A 22,599-nucleotide genomic window follows, 5' to 3' on the forward strand; every position below is an offset into this window, starting at 1 on the left:
AATTAGTCTTGAAAATGACGGGAAAGTACTGCACTTTCGAGGAGTTAGTCTCTGAAAAAATTAAGACTATGCATAATTTGAGAAATGATGCTACTTCAAATGCATTGGTTTAAATAAACTTGCAGAAAAACAATGTTCTTTGCTTTCTAATGAAACGTTTAAATAATAATCTAATACGGACACAATCATAATGACAAATAATTATAAGCAAACAATATGGATTAAGATCTAAGTTTGCTTCTGAGGCAGTTAAGAAAAAGATTATGTAATACAGAATAAACCTGAAGGCTAATGAATTCTAAAATTTTACATATGATTTGTATATAGGTATGAATTTCTTGCTTACATGTGGGATGCTAACAAACTGATTTGATAGTTTAAAATTTATTCAAACTTGCACTGTAGATGTCAACAACAATTTTCGTGCATAAATATAATGTATCATCTCATGTGTAATTTTTTAAATATATTTTTGTTATAGCTACTACGTAAGGTAAGGTTCCTTTCTTCTTAAATTATGGATATGGAATGGCTGTTCATTCTCTAGTTCTGAAAATTTAAAAGAAAAAATGAAGACATTTTTATTTACTTCTTTAGGTCTTTAAATTACTTAATAGTCTTATGAATCTAAAATATGTTCTGAACTAGGATAGCAGGTCTTGTTAAGAATTGAAGATTCCAAATATACTTACGTCTGATCATTTATTGAAAACAGATAATTTTTAGTGTTCGTCAAATTTCACATATTTGCATGTCCTTCTATATTTTCGTTGCTGCTGTCCACTGTAGCATCTTCCAATGACTAATGTGCAGATACTTGAATTGCCTGAGTTAAAAGATATATATAAGTATTGGCTTAATTGCAAATACATTGTCTGATTATTTAAGAGTGTTTTTACAGAAAAAAATGATAGAGTGCTTATTACAGATTATAATCATTGATTGCTAATACAAAATTCCTTCGTAGTTATGCCATTTACTAATGAACAATCAAAGAACAAGGTACAACATGAAATACGCAATATAACACTAAAAGTTCAGTTATTAAAGGGACGCGAGACGTATGAAGGTGAAACAGAAAATTTTCGTAGCTCTGCCCCGTGCCCTTTTCTAAACATAAACTTTTCCCTAGTCTGTGCAAATGGTGAACAAAGAATGAATTCTTAATTGTATAAAAATGGAAAAAACATGTTTTGCTTTTTTGCTCTCGTTTATTTTAAAACATTTTGTCTCAGCTTTGTAAGACATACTTGCAATTACTATTGCAAGAAACTAAGTATTCATTTTTTTTAATTAGCCATAAAACATATCCAATTCTTTTTTCTAATTTTTGAAATTATAATTCGAAATATGTTTTCCTTATTGAAGCATCTCATGCTAGGGGCTTACAGTATATGTATAATGTGGTTCAATTATTGGGGACAGTTATAGCATACTTACAGTCCCGGAGACGAGGAAAGCGTACTGGGCACGTAAGTTAGTTGAGTTGAAACCCAAACAGTATGGTCTGGTATGAAACATTCAATACTATCTGGAAGGAGTGTTCAATCGCGATCTAGTACTCGATTTTCAAATTTTAGAGGTAGCCTGAGGTTTTCTATTTCATACCGCCTGTAGCAATTATTGTTATTATTTTAGTACTCATTCTAGCAGACTAATGAACTAGTGATTTTTGAAATGACGAGCAGCATTCAATTCCAGAAACGCTGGTCACCCCTTCTATAAGGCTTGATGTACATTATTTGGTCTGTTTTTGTCAAATGCACGTGATTGAAATCCTAGTCGTTGTTCGGAGGTTAGATAGAAGACAGGACGCCGTTCTTCATATCCTCGATATTCTGTCACAACGGAAACAGAAAAGCTCAGAGCTCAGTGACTACTAAGACCAAATAAAAATTGAGAAATACTTTTCGATCATACTCTAATTAATAATAACATTCTCATTTAGCCATGGTGCCCAAGCGGTACGACAATGTCCATCAATAAATTAATATTCATCGAAAAAAAACAATATCATGTTAAGATGGTTTTAATTTACTGGAATCCGACTGGGAAACTTTGTTTCGTTCGCAACACTGATAATCTGGTAATGTCGGAGTGTGTGTTAAACAATGTCCTCGTGACGATATTTTACTTGTGCAAAATTCAGCGTCTTTTACTTTTTAGCTTCATAGTTACGAGGGCATAATGTGTACAGGCAGACCATTTATCTAGAGAATATGTTGTAAGATTTAATTAACAGATAAAGTTTGATGAAGTTTCGCAAGACGCAAACATCGAGAAGGAAATTATGTTTGGCGTACTGTGGCATACCAATCGATTAACGGTATTCCCAATCTAACATAGTTTTAAAATAGCATAATATTCGATTTTTGCATATTTCAAATCTACACGTTAAACAAAATTAATTACAATACCACACTTACTATTTAGTGATGAAAACTATGAACAGTACCCTAACACAAAGATCGATAAACATCCAAGTTACGATGCCTCTCTAACAGTAGAAACAAATTTACAATAAATATAACAATTATATATTTTTGCTGTAATTTGATATCTTCACTTATTTTGGAAATATGAAAAACACAAGTGAAGATTGCTTCATTGCTTAAAATGACGCAATTGGTTTTTTCTAATATTACTATCATCTAGTTATTATTATCTAGATGTTATTTAACATTCATCTAGAAGATATAGTGGAAAAGACCCTACAAAATGAAGATTGCATTTAATTAATAGGTAGGATTATTTGCTATATACGGTTTGCAGATTATATAGAGCTTGTTTCGGAATCTGAAAAGGAAATCAGTAAGATGTTAGAAAACTTGAGGAAGGGCGACGAGGAATATGGAATGAAAATAAATGTTACAAAGACAAAAGTCACGGTGATTGGAAGGAAGGGTCGGTGTCAAATATGATAGTTGGAGGGGAAATAATAGAGCAGGTAACAGGAACAGGCTCATATATACAAGTACGTCAATAATTGGATAAAGCCTATGTGTTGAGAGTGTGCTCACTTGTTATACAATACATTTGAACCGTATTCAACTTTGTGTAGGTACAGTCATTTAACCTTGTGATTTGTATTGTTTATGTTACAATTCCCTAAAAATACAGAGCAAGGTTAATACAATATATTGAGACTGAATTTTTTAATTAAAACACTACTTATTCATTTTTCAATTACAAACGTTTTACTATAAAATATATAAAGATATTTTACAAAGAAAATAACTGATTTCTAGAATAAAATATTTAATTGAAATTGGCCATTATTAATATTTACAAATATCATACGAAAATTGGTCTTGGATTGATTCACATCCATAAACTTGAATCCTCGAGTTGGGATAATTTTGAGTTTAACGTTCCTTTCAGCAGCGAGGCTATATAAGACGGGATCTAGTGATTAACTGTGCAATCCGGACCACATGAGCTTCCGCAAGGAATCGAATCCGTATCTCACTCGCCAAATTCGCGTACGCTAACCGATTATCCACGAAGGAGCTCTGATTGAATCCTGAACTTTCATCTAAGGATAAGCATGACTTGTTGTAAGACATTCATCAAAAGTTTCTCATAAGTTTTAAATTGCAATGAAAATCGATGATATGTATCACGATGATTCTCTAAATTTTATGCAAGTGAACACACGTTTTCTTAGTGAACTACAAGTTATTCCTAACGAACGTTTTGAGTATCATAGCAACCAACAATATACTTAGTTTTTACTTGCACACTCTTTGTTTTCGTAAATTTCAAAATTGTTTCTGTAATGAAATATAGAACTTTATTTTTTGTAGTTCAAAAATAGCACTTTTCAATAATAAGTGATGATTATATGGAAACGATAATTGGTAAAATAGAATAGAAACGTAAAAAAGGTCATACTTCTTGCATAGAGTGATATTGTAGAACATCTGTTATTCAAGGTTATAAGTAATGAAGCAATAGCAAACTATATAAAGATTATCTGTACAATATTTTCTCACACAAGAATTAAGAATTACCAATGGCATGGATAAATACTACACTCATTTAATTGCGTTTGTGAAGAGCATAAAACTTATAGTATTTCAACAACTTATAGTATATCAGAAATTAAATTATCATGTCAACGTTCAGTAGAGCCATTTTCAAGAACATAATGATGCTTTTTGTTGAGTAAAACTGCCTGCAAATATGGTGAATTGGGTCAAATTTAATGCTTATTTATCCCCAATAAACTCCAAGATGTGCATTGGACTAAACTAACAGTAGACTTTTTACATGAATTGTCAGAATATATAATGAATCGTCATCATAACGCGAATAATATTATACAGTATTTCTTAATAACTTATGTACAGTTCATATTTATATACAATCCATGAATTTTATGTCACTTGTTACCTGATATTCATAGAAAGGTATTCCAAGGAATAATTTGATTATATGACTATATAGCGAAGAAGTTTTTTCGTTTTTGCATTCTTTTCTTTGCTACTTATGCTGTCTGGTTGGACGTTCTAGCACGACGGATAGGCTTCCTCTATAGACGGGTATAGTTATGTTGGAAAGTTAAAGGGAGGAAGTATTCTGGTATTGTTTCAGTACTACTATAGTAGAGAGCAGTATTATAGTTTCTGATTGAATTATTATATCAAAAATGGTTGTTGTATAAGCTACGAGTGATATTCGAAGTATAATTCTGTGGAAGTTTAAAATCTGAATATATTTACTAAGTATAAAGGGATGTCTTGTAACCTCGATTCATCTACTTCTCCTATTTGATAGCAAGGATTAGCTTAATAAGTCAGTGAGGTACGTAAGTAACTTGATTTTCCTTTCCTTTAATTATCATATCATTCTTACTTATAAAGGCCAGTTTGTCATTATTTTACTTGGGCAGTTTACTTATAGCTTTTCCACGTTTGATTTTTTAATAGTTTAGAATTTCTGGATTATTACCAATCTGCGTGACTAGTTCGAACAAGTTAGCGCTTAGCGAGGCAGAATAGTTTATGCTGTTGAATGGTTAATACACTATGATTGAATCTGTTCAAATTTTCTTCCTGCTATAATGAATACCATAATGCCGTGCCGTTTGTTGAATTGTTATATTATAATCCTTAATTTTTGACTATTTAAAAGTTAAATATACTGTTTGGATTTCTAAAGGAGGCCGGTTTTACTGAGTGTTATTTTACGAACTTGCATCCTACTACTACTATTCAGATACATACAGCATTGATTGTTAGTAGCGGTAATACATTATGTATCTTTTATATATTTCAGTGTGGTATTTCGAAACTACTAAAATTAATATAGGGAGAACCGATATATGTGTTTTCCTCTCCCACCTATACTGTACACTGCTTCTCGAATTTGAGGTTTAAAAAATAAAATTGGAATTTTTAAACAGCGAAAGTGGTGTAATATAAGTACAGTTACAAGTAAAAATAGTTAGCATAGTAGTTAGCAAACCTAGAATTTACCACAGTACTTCTGCATTAAACTAACAAAGACCTACTAATGTTTAAGACCTAGCGTTTATTACGTACGCTTCCAACATTAAACTTTGGTACTGTAATAAATAACTACAGAGGGTAATCTCTAATCCTAAGAATAAAAGCTAGAGATTTTGAACCCTTTTCATTGTGTGAACAGTTAATTACATCTTAATTTCTTGCGGGATTTTATCAAGAATCTATCACAAAACAGTATGTTATTCCAAAAGCAACGCTATTTTCCCATTATTTCTGGCAGCTTTTCTTATTTCTACACTACTTATTTTGTTCTGACAAATCACCAATATGCATGGTCAAGTGATATTTACCACATGACTAGATAAACCAATTTTACCTACCTGTTAGTTCCTATGGATTCTAAATACCCATTTCATATACCGTTCCATTCTTCACATGGCTTAAATATTCATTGTATTCCACTAGACCATTATTCTTATGTTATAATTGCTGTAAGGATAGAAGACACAAGGATTTTAATAATTAATAAATGAACAAGTGCAATGATTCTATGTTATTTTCATAATATTCCTGTAACCCATCTGTATTCAAGTCGATATGAAATAAAGATATCATTGTCTGTTCGTTAATGTACCGTTTACAGTGTTATGTTACTCGGCGAACTGCAACTGCTTGATTTACTCATACACTCACAGTAGAACTATGAATCATTAAAACGAGACCATAATTAAAGAAATTATAAACACTTCAGTATTGTCAACGGAAGAAGGAACCTTCATAAATGAATGTCTTTTAATTGCAGTGACCTTGAAGTTACAATTAATTCCACTTCATAAAGTTTAGTTTCCACATTACATAATATACAGTAGTTATAAAAGTAAAATATGTAATATAACAATGGACTGAAGATTAATTGGGTGGTATTGCCTTGTGAGAGAAGTTTCAGTAAATCTTCTAGTTGCTTTCATAGCAACGTACACTATAATATAATGAATATTTTAATATTGTATACATCTGTAGTGTTTTGTAAATTATCTTTTCTATTTCCAATAGCACATCCGTATGATTATTATGAATACTACGACAATGGCCTTCCAGATGACATATACTATTATGATCCGGATAGCGACGGTAAGTTTAACAAAACAAAAGGGTTTAAATAAAGTGTTCGAAACGCTCTCGTCATGTTATACTACTCAAGAAGAATAAATTTTTTTTCTTAATAAATTTAATGTCATGGTTGAGGTTTCGAAAGTATTATACAGAGGAAGAAAGTATAAAAATATTTAAGTTAGAGCCTGTTTTTCAAAGATTTTTTTTATAAGACATTGATAGTTGATTTCGTAACTTCAACTGTAAGTTTTCATTTAGTGATCAAAGATATTCCGATCTATTGATAAATTAGATCAGCGCCTTTATTACTTAGATAATTGAGGTAATGATTGTCTCATATATTTTACATTGTTTCTTTTTTATATTATCCCATACTATCTTTTATTCAATTTTAATGTATGCTTCTCGCCTGTCTTTTTAAAATCTATGATCAATTTATTTGTTTACTGTCGTAATAAGACAAGAATCAGGTCAATTTAATGAAACAATTCTCACGTTAATACTAAAAAAATATTTTTCATAAAAGTAACGGTTAAACTAAACAAATTTTCATGTCGCTTGTTGTAAAACTTAACAATGCAGAAGTTACGTATTCACTTGATATTAAAGAAACCACCAATATATTATTATTATAAGTTCCTCAAAAATTATCAGATTTTGACACAGCATGACGAGTCTTTTCTTTATTGTTATTCAATAGTTTATGTAGCTTCAGATTAGATTTACTACATAAGAAATAAATATAGCATAATGCATTAACAACGTGTACGATTTTGAAGAGGTTTGAAACGTGAGAAAATTCTTTCATATTAACTATTTACATTACATTACCGTAAATATTACCAATAATTTGCGATAAAGTTTGTTTAACTTTAGTTGCCTTGATTATGCATGTTATTTGATTGTTCCTACTAAATGCAATCTTAACTTACTTACTCTCTAACACAAACTGTAATTAAATTAAATTTAGTGTGTTTTCAAACATTTTTAATTAGTGTTAATTTTAAAACAATGTCTCCGGGTAAGTAGTGGAAAAGCTTTTAACTTTTAATTCAATATGACGTTCATGCATGGAACACCCATAGTTTCCTATTCAATTCGTAACATTAAGGGTTTCAACGTCTTGAGCTAGAAAGTTACTTCTATCTTGCATGGCATACTACCAAAGGAAAATTAGGACTTTGAATAACTATCTTCTTGTAGTGAAGAAACATTTTGTCATATCTATGATATCTTAGAAAAATAACCCACTCATTTAACACTGAAAGCTGGATTCTCTCATTGTCTATTAAACATTACTCATTGTTGTAAATTACTGTATTTAAGAATTGCACCGCCACAGATATGCAGGTATATGTAAAGTATTATTTATTATTATATAAGATTGTACATACCGATGTAGGAAATAAGGAATATGCCGTTGGAAGCCAACGAACTAATCACGTGTGATCGGCTGTCATGTGAGTCACATGGTGAACCACAGTCACGTTAGTTTTAGTTTCCCTTATTTACATTATGTTGGAATACTAATATTTTAGCAAAAAATTAAAAGTAATGACTAATTTCCTTTTAGTTATAGGTTATCATAATATTTTGCCTGTATTTTGACTTTTCACTAATCTCAATACCTAATAAACCAGGTAGCGATTCAATATCCTCATAATACTGGGTCAATGTCACATATAACCATCGTGTATTTTACTCTTCAGCCCCCAGGAGCTCACTAATAATAACAAATAAAAACTCACATTCCGTTTAATTATTTCAACTCACTCCCGCGTATGGTAAATTTTGACGCATAGCTATTAATTGCGAGAAAGAGATACATACATCAATAATGTAATACATAACAAATGTGCTAAAATGTTATGCAGGGTAAGATGAATAGAAAACATTTTTCAACATTGTTGTACAATATTTGTTTTTGTGATGAATTTAAGAACCCAAATATTTAAAATTGGGTTCACAGGTGAAACCTGCAGGTAAGCCAAATCCGTTTCTGATATCGCTTTATTGATTCGAGTTAAGATTTGAGGCGGATCTGCTCTCCTGACTACATCCCTGTTGTAAGACATTTGAAAACATACTTCAATTCGAAGAAAACAAACAACATAGAATTGTGGTTGTAAAAATTGAGAAATATCCAAGTTATATCTAGAATAGATTTCTATATCTGAGACAGTAATGTACAAAGCAAATTTCATTTTAAAATATATATCAAAGCCATTTCTTACTTGCAATATAGATCAACCATTTGTTCGAGATCCTTCGAATGGATTACATAATTCATTTGGGAGAACGCAAGGGGACGGCGAAGCCACAAATACAGGTAACTGCAAAAAAAAATTAATTTAATAATTAATGATAAAGATGATTTAATTCGCAACATTTCAAATCATATTTTCCTAGTATTAAATAAAAAAAGTATTCGATTGGATCAACGGGTTCTTTTAACATAATTAATCATATCAAATTAACAAAACACCTATGAATATCGATGGAATTTCAGGGTTTCAACAAAATTTATCATCTAGTTAACTCAAGAAGTTGCTATGATAGTATAAAAACTTTGATTATTATTACAATTAATTCATAATAAACATTTTATCAAGTGATCATTGTTAAATTAGGATTCGTGTTTATAAAAAATCATTTTCAATTCAAAAACATTAGGGATGTTAAGATAATGTTTAATAATAAATCTTTTAATTACTGTTAAATTTAGTGACCTTTGTGGTTGTTCATGTAACCAATCATAAATTAGTAAGACATTTATGTTGATGCGTCCAACTGATCACTTAAACTTAATTATTAGAATTGTTATATTGTAGTTGCGCTTTCTGCTCAGTGATGAAGATTGTCATATCATAAGAAAACTAAGAAATTTTATAAAAATATTTAGTTTTAATATTCGATCTTATGAAAATTATCGCAACTATCTGTTGAGTAGCATCAAACACAATTTTTAAAAAATCAATATGATGAATATGTAATGTACGGACATATAACATTAACGCAGGGACGCAAATAAACAACAAAATTTTACTCACCCAAGTAATAAGCTACTAGCTCACTTCCCACAATGGAAATAATTTACTTACCTTCGGTATGGTATTAAATACTCGCCCGCACGGGTGAACAGCTCGCCCGGGGCAAATGGTTATTTGCATCCCTGCATTAACGTCTAACATTAGCTATAAAATAAAACCAGAAGCAATTTTTAGATAAGAGTTGAGCGTCCAAAGAACAAGCTTGATATCTGCTAGTATACTTCTATAGCTTCAAACCGTTATAGATTTTCTACTACCAATTTCAAAGTTGAGTGTACATAGTTTGAGAACAACGTCATTTCCCAAAATTAAAAGCATCCTTACTTGTTATATATAGATATACTGCAATAGCCTATCAGTATATTACTCCATAGTTTCAGAATGAAATATATAAATTTTACGTTCCACGTTTATGTCGGCTAAACTAAAGGATAAGGTGACGATGAGAAATGAAGGAAATGGTGGAATAAATAAAATTGAGGTAGCGGGAGAACCCAGAGAAGGAACATATACACGGTGTTTGCCCACCGCAAAGTACACTTGGTACGAGCTGGGATCTAACCAAGTTTCTCACGCCACTCCAGTGAATGCTTTACGACTGAGCCAACACGGGTCTCTTTTGAAATTTTTCAAAATCTGAGAAACGTAAATACATTGAATATATAAAAAAACATTGAGAGAAGATGCATAACTTAATATGCTTATTTTATAAACTCGATCAAGACACGATAGAATATTTACAAGACATTTTTCGTAGATTTCCTTGACAAACAAATATCTGTAAGCGGTATGTTCAGCTGGTCCTACGTTCTGCTAATCATTTTTCGTTAATAAAATGATATACGTTTTCCTATAACTTGATAAGTGACAGTAATATACTGTATAAAATATACGTAAAGTGTATGCTTATAAAGTAAAGCGTTGGGTGTGAAGAGCTGGACAGTGCTCAAACAGTTGTGTTCTATTTCTTTCTATGATATAAATACTGTTTGCTGAATTTCACGCCAAACGTATTCTACAGTAATCTGTTTAACTCTGTTTAGTATTTATAGTTATGTATTATTATATATAATGGTAGCGTATAATGGTAAATGTATAATTTCATCTATTGCAGAGCAAGTATTGATTTGCCAATGCACAATGCACACACTTTATAATGTGTGGTTAGTAATATTTCGTCCAAGTATGGACAAACATTATTCAAACTGTGTACGTAATGACTTGTGTGATTGTCATCAAATATATTACACTATACCATAAATAGTATTCGTTGTCGGCAATTTCAGATATTAAAATGGCGCTCATTAATTCAGTAATAGAGGTTTTAGGATCAAACCCAGGGTTTCAATAAGGTTGTACTGAACAACATCATTTTTGTGTACTTCTTCGTTATATTTGCTTCATTTGAACACTTACATGACTGTTTGATAGGATTCATTTCTTGTTCTATTGAACACGATAAAAATAATTATCCCTTGGTACGAAGTAGCATAACATTTTGTTCGAACTTATTATAGAATATTTAGTAATTTTTAATTAATTTTAAATAACTTAATTAATTATTTTTCTGTATCAAAATAATAATTTCTTAGAGTTTTTGACAGTATATCGATATTTAAAAGCCAAAAGAGCTATAGTTTTAAAATTATTAAGCTAAATATTTATTAATTCTTTTGTTTTTTTTACATACAAAGGTTATTGGAGAAATGTATTAAGCAATCCGTACGGAAGTCAAATTTATAGAGATGATTACGGAAATAATTATCCTAAATTGGGTAAGTTCGATTACATTAAATCAGAAATGTAAATTGTGTTTAATTGAAAAAAATTACCTAAAGGAGCATTACAACTAATGGAATTTATTAAAAATTTAAGCAATACAATTACTAAACATTGATGGCATTTTAAAGGTACCAACACATTCAAACAAATACTAGCAGAAACATTTATACCCTTTGATATAGGATACAATTTTGTTCTACTAAAGTTAACTGAGTGTATTGCGACCTTGATGATAAAGCCACTACTGAATTGCTATTGCAGATTGCACATATTTTTCATATAAAGTATGGTTGGGAGTATTACGTCCAAGTATGATCTTACATGGTTCGAACATTAAACGCAATAACATGTGTTACTCTCTGGAATTTCGTGATAATACCTGGGTATTGTATTAATGTTGATAGATTTCTACTCAGTAATAGCAATAGTCAAATTGAAGTTACCAGCAACCTTTTTTGAATCCACCTTTCGAGTTTATTATTATTGTTTTCTGAAGTGAATAATCAATTCGTTGCTTTAATGTTTGATTAGTTCTTTGGCAGTAATACTGACGCTAACTTATTTAAAATGGAGTTCGCAATGGTGTAGTTAAGTCCCATCATTGTACTCTATAGGTTAAACCTGAAAAATCTTTAATCGTAATGAATGCATGTGAAGGAATTGGTAAAATCAGGATGAGGGATTAAATAGGATAACCTCGACAAAGTAAACGGTGACGAAGTTATCAACTACAATCTCACATGACTAGGCTCGAACAAACGATCATCCCACCACATATGAATGCCTCCTTCAGTGATTGACTGTGCCTCTCTGAAGTTTATTGCATATTAGCAAACTAATATAAGTAATAATAATAAAATCAAGAAACCGAACTTCTCCAGGAGAGTAAACATAAAGAACACACAGCGAACTTGAAACAATTATGGTCACATATACAGCACAGTTGACACTACTTTTGACACTATATTTACGACATGATTTAAGAAAGTTGTTATTTTGAGGGATAAACTTTTGTATTTCGTTGTAGTCAAAGTCACTCGACTGGAAGTGAAACCTGTATCAGTAGCTTCAGCAACCACCTGGCGCACAATGTATTAAGACTCAAGTGTGAGTAACAGTTTCATCCAGCAAGGATTTCAAAATCGGTGGAAACTGTTTGCTGAGTTCTGAAATGGGCGAGAATCTTTTTTGACAGAGGGTTTGTAAACTTGGTGAGAGAGCGAATTCTAGATGTCCTTTGATTCACGATGACTGAATGCAGTGGACAGTTGCCCGATCTCTGTTGCATAAATTGTCATGTCATACCTGAGTTTCAAGAATAATGTGCTAGTTGGTGGTCGTAACAATTGACACTCGCACCTCCCAGTAGGGGCTGACTTTGGATTGTATGACATCGAAATACAAAAGGGCTCCCACGGTATGATAAGTGTCTAAATTTCGGCGGTGAATATGTTAAAGAGTAATGCAACCAGTGCTGTATCTTTGGCAATAAATGTTTCAAGATAACTTTTTCCTCTTTAGGACTTTACTTTCTTTACGCGTCTTGCATGGAATAATTATTATCAACACTAATAGCAATGTAAATAATGAATTTATAAACTAATATTATAATGATATTAAGAATAAGCCCACTTTCTATGCTAATCATAGATCTGATTGTGAAATAATATCACTGAAACCATTATATATGTTTGCTTAAACGTAAAAATTCTAATATTAATTAAAGTTTTAAAGACTTATTGAGTACTAGTTCATTAAGGAAGAAATGTTTTTGTTTCTACTGGTAATAAAATAGGCCTAATAATTAACAAGAAAGAATTCGCAGTACAGCATGTGAAATTGTGTTTCTGAGAAATTTAAATCTTTCATTCTTTAGATATATTTTATCATGAATAACTTAAATGTAATTATTGAGCAAAAGGGACTCAAGTATGAATCATAAATTATACCTTAAAGATAGTAAATCTTAATTGACTTTGTCTTCAAGTGACAGTTAATTTATCTTTGCATTTTACGTGTTACTTAACCACGTGAGAAATGGCAACATAAATGAAATAAAATTGTACACTAGTTCGTATTTGAAGCTTGATAACATTAACGCTACTGTCATATTATTTGTTATTGAACCTTTTCTTGACGAATAATTCATACTGGAAAACGTGTTTTTTGCATTAAAAATAAATATTTTAATAGACTCAGGCATTTGTGTATCATGTTGAAAAGTGTTAATGTAAACTGGTATCAACTTTCGAGACAGAATAACCAAGCTGGTGTTTCATGATTCTTTCCTGATTTCCTTAACGCAGGTTCCCCATTTGGACGAGTCTAATAAGTCAATTTGAAAAAGGTGAAGATAATCATAAATATCTTTCCCAACGGGGTCGAACTGGAATGCGTGGTTGATAGATGAACACCTTCTAGACTAACACCAACGCGATTTTACAGATAAGAAATAATGCTTGATGTTTAAAACACAATTCTCATTAGTGATTTTTCTTGCATACACTACAGAAAATATCATAAACGGAAAGTAAAAATGTATTCAGAACTTCTGAACACGTAACTCTTTGTAAACGAGCCTTAACTCATATCTGCTAATAAAAGGTAATGAATTTCAACTTTCTTCAGGACACTAAAATTCAAGTATGTTGAACATTAATTTCGGAGTGTCAATATCATTTTGTAGGACTGATGCCAAACGTATAAAACGTATGCGTGCATATATTAGTAGGGATGAACGCAGTTTTTTTATTGATTGTTTGGTAGTGTTCTTTCACGCATAGAGGCAGTACAAAACGTGTATATCCCTTTCCGGATCCTGGCTTTTTGGGCTATTTTTTAGACTTTCAGTCAAGTAGCTACTGTATCGTCACTATTTATCCTAGGATCATGGTTCATACCTCATTCTCTTCAGAATAGAGCTGGCTTTCAAATGGTATCACTTGCATGCTCATACCATATACCAGAAGTTTGAAAAAATGTCAAAGTGAAAGTTTGGGAGGGAATTTTTTTTCTCGAACTTTGCCCCCCCTTGGACCCCCTGTGTCAACGTAGCCATCTAAAAAAATCTGGGAAATAGTACTTGGTATACTGAATGTGTGTGCCAAATTTCAAGTTTCTATCTTGAATAGTAAGGGAGGGAGAAATTTTATAAAAATTTCCCACCATGCCCCAAATTACCACAAAACACTATGATCTCAGGGAAAAAACTTCCTGAGACATCCCTAATTATCCTAGGGTCATGTGTCGCCCATATTCTTTTCAGCTTAGAACTGCCTTTCAGGCGGTACCATTCACATGTCTCCGTCATGTATATAAGGCGGGAAATTGCAGAAAAAAGGAATTTTTTGGGTCTAAATTTCCCTTTTTTCAAATTTTAGCCCCTCTGGACCCCCCTGTTTTAACGTAGAAATCTGAAAGAAAATCTGTTAAATACTACTGGGTGGACTGAATGTTTGTGCACAATTTCAATCTTCTAGGTGTAAAAAAAAGCCCGCCAGGAAAAAAGTTCAGAAATTTCCCCATGTTACCCTATACAGAAGTATATTTAAAAAAAATCACTGCGACGTCCCTAATTACCCTAGAATAATAATTCGACCGTCATTCTCTTCAGAATGGAACTGTCTTTCAGATGGTATGACTCGCGTGTCTCCATCATGTATATGAGGCGGGAAAATGACGAGAAACGGGATTTTGGGGGTAAAAATATCCCTTTTTTCACCTATTAGCCCCTCTGGTTCCCCTCTGTTTTAGCACTGACATCAGAACAAAAAATCTGGTAAATACTACTCGGTGGACTGAATGTTTGTGCAAAATTTCAATCTTCTACGTAGAAAAATAAGCCCGCCAAAAAATATTGAACATAGGCTTAGAAAATGAGAAAAAAAATTGACTTATGACGTCATCACCTCCTATGTCTGGACGCAGGACGGTCTGAAACCATACGTAATGTCTTCTACAAGGCTTCTGGACTTGGAAAACAAACAAAAAAAACGAACGAAAAAGCTCAAATAGGAGAGAAATAACGCAATGTACCATGAAAAACGCGTATGGTACAAAACTGTAGCATAGGATCCCCAAAGGGATATACATTTCAAGGTGAAATCCAAACTATGATAGTGCGTACAATTCTTTAATTCTCTCGTTCCGAGAAGCAAACTCGGAACTATCTGAAAAAAAGGGCAACCTGCCACTGAGTAGTACAGAGGGCAATATTTTGGTCGTTTGTGCTCAGTAAATCTGTAATTGGTTGTTAGATTTAAGACATTTAGACAGCGGCAAAGAGTCTATAATTACTTTCTCACTTTTTCAATTTTATCACAGTTGTAATTACGTGTTCGTATCATTATAGAGAGTCATTATATTTTTGGGGAAACATTTACGAGAAAAGGAATTAGGAGTTGAACTGAGGATAATCAGATTGCATTTTGGTTGTCTGCTACTTTCTAAACTTGTAATTTTTTCCGTAGAATTTCCAAAGACAAGGTTTTATTCTTTCTGTTTGAACAAGAAAAATGGGTACATAAGAGAGAAGAGGTTAAAACTGCAATTGTCATAATGATTGCTGCTATGTTGGCACAACTTTCGAAAGAAATAAGTTCTCTGTTATTTGTTGATTGGTTTAGATTTTAGCGTCATTATCAGAATAGAGGCTATATGAGACGTGGATTTAAACGTTGGTGTGTTATACGGAAAATATGAATTCCCAACTTGAACATACCCTGGAAGTTCCATGTGGAAGTAGCATGCCCTAGTCATATAGTCACAAAAAGCTTAAGTAAACAAATGTGCTCATATATACAGTGTGACCAAATAAATTCATATATTTGATATATAAGTTTAGGTGTCGCTTACCGTTTCCATGTAAGATAGAACATAATATGTTGGAACATTTTCTCTGATGCTTTATTGAAAGAACCGATATTTATTTGACTACCTCTCTTTCCCAGTGGCTATTTTACATGATATTTTCTTACGAGACCTCGGTTTCGACAATCGCTGGAGAGCAATAAACCTGTTATATGTGTTCATCCCTCACTTTAAACAGCATGTTTTGTTCTATAAATACGAAAACCGTACTTTAAATTATAGAGCTTTCTTATATAGCCCTTTGCAACCTGTAGAAAAAAGCGTAAGTTAACGTAAATCGAACCGAAAATCATTTAATGAAATGGCCACGCGACTTGTTGTTTAAATTAAACTTTAGTTGTAAAGAAAACGATTTGTACTTATAATGCCTGTGAAATTATGTTATTTAGTAACTGTTATTTTCTTGGTAAATAAGAATTGAAATTAATGATTCCCAGAGCATCTTATTCTAATAAGTGAATACATTCATGATGTATCAGAACTGTGATGCATTTGGAGATCTATCAAAATTTAGAGCCACGGAAGTAACATAAAATCACGAGTAACAGCAATATTTAACTCTGCTGCGAGTGGCATTTACTCCAGATCAAAGTGTACGGTATGTACTGGTAGTAGACTACGTCATATATTTTAGATTCTCGGAGTTATTGGGAGTTATTGGTCTACCACACACTCATTAAACCAATTATTTCAAAATGATACAATTATTTGAATTCCCTAACATAAATAACATAAACGTTGATTTTAAGTAAAGAGTAACTTTTTATAAACCCATTAGCTTTGTTCTCTTGAGTTTAAAAATATAGTTATAAGGTATTATGAGAGTCTCGCTGTAATTTGATGTTTTCATCCAATATCGTAGTTATATATAATAAAACATAGTATTGTTATATAAATTTATTTAAGTATTATTATTAATTTCAGATCAGAATGGAATTTCACCTGAAAACAATCGACGAGAACAAAAGATTATGGATATTTTCATCAGTGGCGCATAGTAATGACAGTGATTTATTGAATCGATTGTTCCATTTACCTCACAAAAGTTGTAATAAGTACAAGAACATGAGAAATAGTTTAAATATGGCCTTGTGAAACAAATAATATACTAAATATTACTTATTTTACAATGTAAATTAAACGTTTATAGCAAAACAAACTGTAGACACATATCATTTAAATATGTAAATATAAGGTAGTGGTTTCCTAGTAATAATATTGTAACAATATTATTTCAATTCTATAGCTTCCTAAAAATTTACTTCATAGTGAAACATAAATATTAAGTGTTAATTTTCCATTCTCAAGTAAACAAATTATTTATCAACGGAAATGCAGGGTTCAAGCACAGTTCGTCTGTACCTACTTGATAACTATGTTTCTTGTTTGAGACAATTAGAGGACTGGGCAATATAATCAATAAAATATAAACTCAAGGAAAACAACTCTTATGCTTTAATACCTTTGTTAATTTGGATGGGAAATATTTAAAAAAAATACTCGACATCATCTCTTGCCCGATATGTGGATTAGGAATGCGTTTTTACTATGCAAGGTAGAATTAAGTTTGTTACAAATTCTATATGAGTTTAAGGTGTTTAAATTTAAAGTTAACAATTTTTAAGTTTAAAAACAAACAATTCTTCGACTAAAATAGGACAATAATAACACCACCTACATCCCTTAGGTCCGGTCCACTTAATTTAATAGGAAGTCAGGCAGATGCAGTTGACAGTGACTTCAAGTATACGTTTTAGAATAAACAGTATTATAATGTCCTGCTAACAAAACGATCCAGATTACAGTAAGCGATTTTGGGAAAATTCACAATTGGGTTATCTAAATATTATAGAAGGGAAAATAAGTAGAATAGATATTAAAATTACTTTATCATTATTATTTTGCATACATATTACAATATCAATCCATATTTTAACTACCATCTTGTTACATTTTTTTTACAATTTTAAAAAGATTTTATGAAAACATAGATAGTTAATTATATTATTAAACATACATTATTTTTTACTTTCACTATAACTACTACTAGAAAGCAAAATGATAAGAAAAATTGTGATATTCGTGTACTTTGTTCAAGTTTAGGTTTTGTATTGTTACTAGCAATAACGGAACTAATGCATGGTAACAAATTTAATATATATTTAAATGTTTAAAATATTTGCGTAAATGGAAGAATTTATAGCAAAGAAATTTCAAGCTTATGCAGATGAAGAAGGATTCAGTATTTCTGTTTATCAAGTCAACAAGTTAATAATGGTAAACCTTCAAAAATAAGAATAATCTAAGCTTCAGTCCAATCATTGCTATTTTTCTTTGTTCAAGATGTTAATCTTACCAAAACACTGTATGTAAATGTAGGGCTTTGAGTTGTCCACCTTAATATTTAAGGTTTTATTTAGTACTTTCTGAATGATTCTTGAAATCACATGTTCTTCTACAAGTAGACTCCGGTGAAACTGTAAAATATGTGGTTTATTTCAAGATATTTTGTTGCAATGAAGAGTCATGCATGTAGTCTGTTAAGAAATCCTTCATTTTAGAACTTGTTTTGTTTTTGTTAAAAGTCCAAGAAGTTAAAATTTGAGAAATAGTAAAATATTAATTATGAATGTGAAAGAAAACGTAGGAAATTATGTTTTATTTTTTTAACGAAAGAACATTATTTAAATGGTGCTGGACTTTGTACTTTCTATAGGGTGCTTCTCAAAAATAATTTGTGAAGCAAAAACAAATATATGTTTATATTCCCAAAATAGAAATGTTATTTTCCATTACCTTTCACACTTTATTATCCTCTAATTTCAATAGTTCATCTATTCCAATTTAATAGGAATCAGCAATGCAAGTTGCAGTCGCTTTTATCGATATTAGTTTCCATTGTTTGTAATACAATATTTGGATAAATATTTTAAAATGATTGCTCTTATTATTAATTTTAAATATAACCTTTGTTTATATTAGTTGTATGCGTTTGACTTAAGAAATTAGTAATTTGAAAGCAGTTGACAGAAGCAGTTAGATTCAGCATTTATATAAAGGGATTTTGGAGAAAATGTACACTGACATTATCTAAACATTATAATAAGGAAAACTAATTGGGTAAAATATTTTCTTATTCTAATTCCTGTAACCTGTTCTAATTCCTTCTTTTTTATTAGAAATAATTAATCTACTTTTAGTCGTCACTAATACTCAAAATTTACTACATTTCTGCACAAAGTTTTCAATCCTATTTAAATATTGGAGTTTAGATATCTAGAAATAATAAAAATTATATTGCTATTAAATACTTAACTTACTAGTGCCAATACTTGAATAATTTTATTGTCATTATTATTATTTTCAATATCAATATATGTCAAAATGTATGTTTCTGGCATAAAAATGTAGTATTTAATCATGATAGGTAAATATATTTTTTAAATAGTTATAAATAATATACTGAGACTATTAGAGCCATAGAGGTAAGTATATCTACATACTTAGTTAGTTTTAAAGTAATGTTGTGAAATTGTTAATTGTAATACAGTTAATGACTTGGATTCCAATTTCAATTGCTGTTAGTTTTCTCTGATTTCATTTCTAGTTGAGAAATCTTAAAAGGAACATATTGTCATCACACTCGCTGAAGTAATTAAGTCATAATTGTGATATATAGAAAGATTTAAATATTTAATTTAACTTTCAGTAAAATTATACTTACTTGAAATTTCTTCTATATGGTCATTAGTATGGTCTTCTCTATGGTTATTATATTATTGGTTTTACATAAATCAAAATTTCTAGAAGTTTTTTCGACAACACCTGCTTTAAGCTTTTAGTAATTTTCATACTTCTTTTAATTTTTGACAAGGAATTTTTTATATCAAATGCTTTACCGGCCTTGTATTATGTACTCTGTTCATTGCACATATTCAAAATTATTTGAAAGGCGTACTTCTAAACGTACTATAACAAGAATTACTTATTTCGTCAATAAGGTTTTATAACTTTTGATGAAAGTTTTACTTTTTGCGCACTTGAATTTGGAATCCGGCTGTTTATTTAGTCGTTTATATTAGAAACTTAGGAAGGATAGTGAGAGCAACATCAGTTGCTTTTAGAATTATTTTTAAGTCTTATTTACGAGAAACTGTTTACTATAGCGGATTTTGTGTCACTAATCATACTTAGAAACTATATGTTATCCTATTAATAATTACTAATTACTTAGACATATTGTTACATTTAATTATAAGATATAACATATTACGTATTACATATTCATAGGTATAAAACACATGACTGTATTATGTATTGAACTTTTAGTAAGTCAGTATCTTACTTATTGTTCAAAATATGTATTAGCTTATTTAATTCTAGTAAAGAAACATATTGCAATTATTTGTTAAGGTATTTGTCATTAGAAAAGTAATTTTAAATGAGACAATGATTACAAGCTATTATAAACATTATCGTAGTGGAAAATGGATTAAAAGTAACATATCTCTATAGCAATTGTGTTATCTAATTAACAGCACATTTACTTGAGAAATGGACCAACCAAACCATATATTTTATTTTTATTAAATTTAGTACTAGTGTTTGCAAATACACATATTTAAATAACTTATATATTACATTATATAGATAATTTTGTTTGTATAATACGACAGGAACTTGAAGATTACAATATATGCGTAATAAATGTGTTCAACTTTGGGAAGAGGTAAAGAATAACACTATTTTATGTACATTTTTAGTCAAATGAAAGCGACCTATATTGCAAAGACTCAAGTAGGGTATGTCGGACCTTAGATTTTTAATTAATGTAAATTTATATTTTCTATTCAACTCCCTTTCAGGAGAAAAGTTACAAAACTTGGAGGGAAAGACTGACAGATAGTTATTCTCTTCGTATTACACATGCTATAATTTCAATATAAGAAAACACAATATTAATTGGTGAAATACGCCAGTAATAAAAATACTACTCATATAATAAGTAGTTAAAAATATTGAGCATACTATATATATATATATATATATATATATATATATATATATATATATATATCGTCGCCTGATATTTAACACCGCATATATCCAATTTTGGCGAATTTGAGATTTGATACACTTAGAATCAGTATATGATTGCGCACAATCTAGTTAAGCAGTACCTATATCACGACAAATTGCTGGGTTATTCCCTTAAAAATAACACCGCGTATAGTGAGGCTAAAGTTAGTTTTCAAACAGTTTTTGTCTCTCTTGTACAATTGGTGAAATGTTACTTACGCGGTGTTGAATGTTAGGCGACAAATACGTGTTTACTTATATCGGTACTGAGTAAAGTGATTATGCATTTTCGACCTACTTTTATTCAAGCATTTATTTCAAGATCGTTGTTTTCTGACAAGAATTAATATTACTTAAAGTTGATATAGCATACTCAACTTGGAATTTGAGATTTTAGTAATTATTTTTACCTGATGTGGCTTATGGCCAGAACTTTAGTATATTAGCTTATGACTTAAATGCACATGAAAGCGTTCTATCTACTAAAGTAAGCACCTATAATATAAAGTGGAAGTTATTATGTATATTAGCTTAATATAAGAAGAAATAATATCAATGTACATTTTTCTCAAAACCTCGATATAATAACTTAAAAAGTTCTAGGTATACATCTATCACAGGTACTAAAGTTATTCTTCATTTCATAATTCTTAATTTTCTTGAACTAAATCCAGAATGCGATATAGTAAAAACCATAAAGCAACAGGATAATATTTTACTTATTTGTATGTATCACAAAATACTACCAACGAAATAAAGTCTATTTAGTTTTTTATTCCATCATTAGTATACGACCACATAGGCAAACTATTGAGTTATAAATTGACTGCTCATAACACAATAATGTGTTATATTATTCTTCTTTGTGTATTGCCTTGTATTGAATAAGATTGTTTAGATTAAAACGCAAAGAGGACCCAAACATTAATAAGCGTGTTTATATATTAGGAATTATCTCTACACGCAAATTTTACAATAAATTGTGTGAAGTATAGTTAACATAACAGATTAAATTTTAACGATAATTAACTATAATAATAATAATAATAATAATAATAATAATAATAATAATAATAATAATAATAATAATAATAATAATAATAATAATAATAAAGAAACAGTTATTTTGTTCAAATGTAAAATGTAATGTGTTACAAACAAAGGCTTGTTATTAAGTGTACTATGTTTACTTATTACGTAAAATTAATCAATTTTGTTGTTAATTACTGTTTGTT

The 22,599-nt window shown here is 30.4% G+C and overlaps 1 protein-coding gene across 1 annotated transcript in view; it reads left to right on the plus strand.

Moving 5' to 3' along the window:
- The window catches only part of LOC145683250 (uncharacterized), a 102,260-nt gene extending 83,932 nt beyond the window's left edge, over positions 1-18,328 (plus strand). Inside the window, exons 15-18 of the mRNA XM_081754622.1 lie at positions 6,525-6,602; positions 8,830-8,913; positions 11,329-11,409; positions 17,210-18,328. Coding sequence (XP_081610748.1) covers positions 6,525-6,602; positions 8,830-8,913; positions 11,329-11,409; positions 17,210-17,283 — 317 coding nt within the window. The 3' untranslated portion in view covers positions 17,284-18,328. The remainder of the gene's footprint in view (positions 1-6,524; positions 6,603-8,829; positions 8,914-11,328; positions 11,410-17,209) is intronic.
- Positions 18,329-22,599: the final 4,271 nt, after the last annotated feature.

Source organism: Thermobia domestica, chromosome 4, assembly GCF_964235325.1.
Source record: "Thermobia domestica chromosome 4, izTheDome1.hap1.1, whole genome shotgun sequence".
NCBI classification, from domain to species: Eukaryota; Metazoa; Arthropoda; class Insecta; order Zygentoma; family Lepismatidae; genus Thermobia; species Thermobia domestica.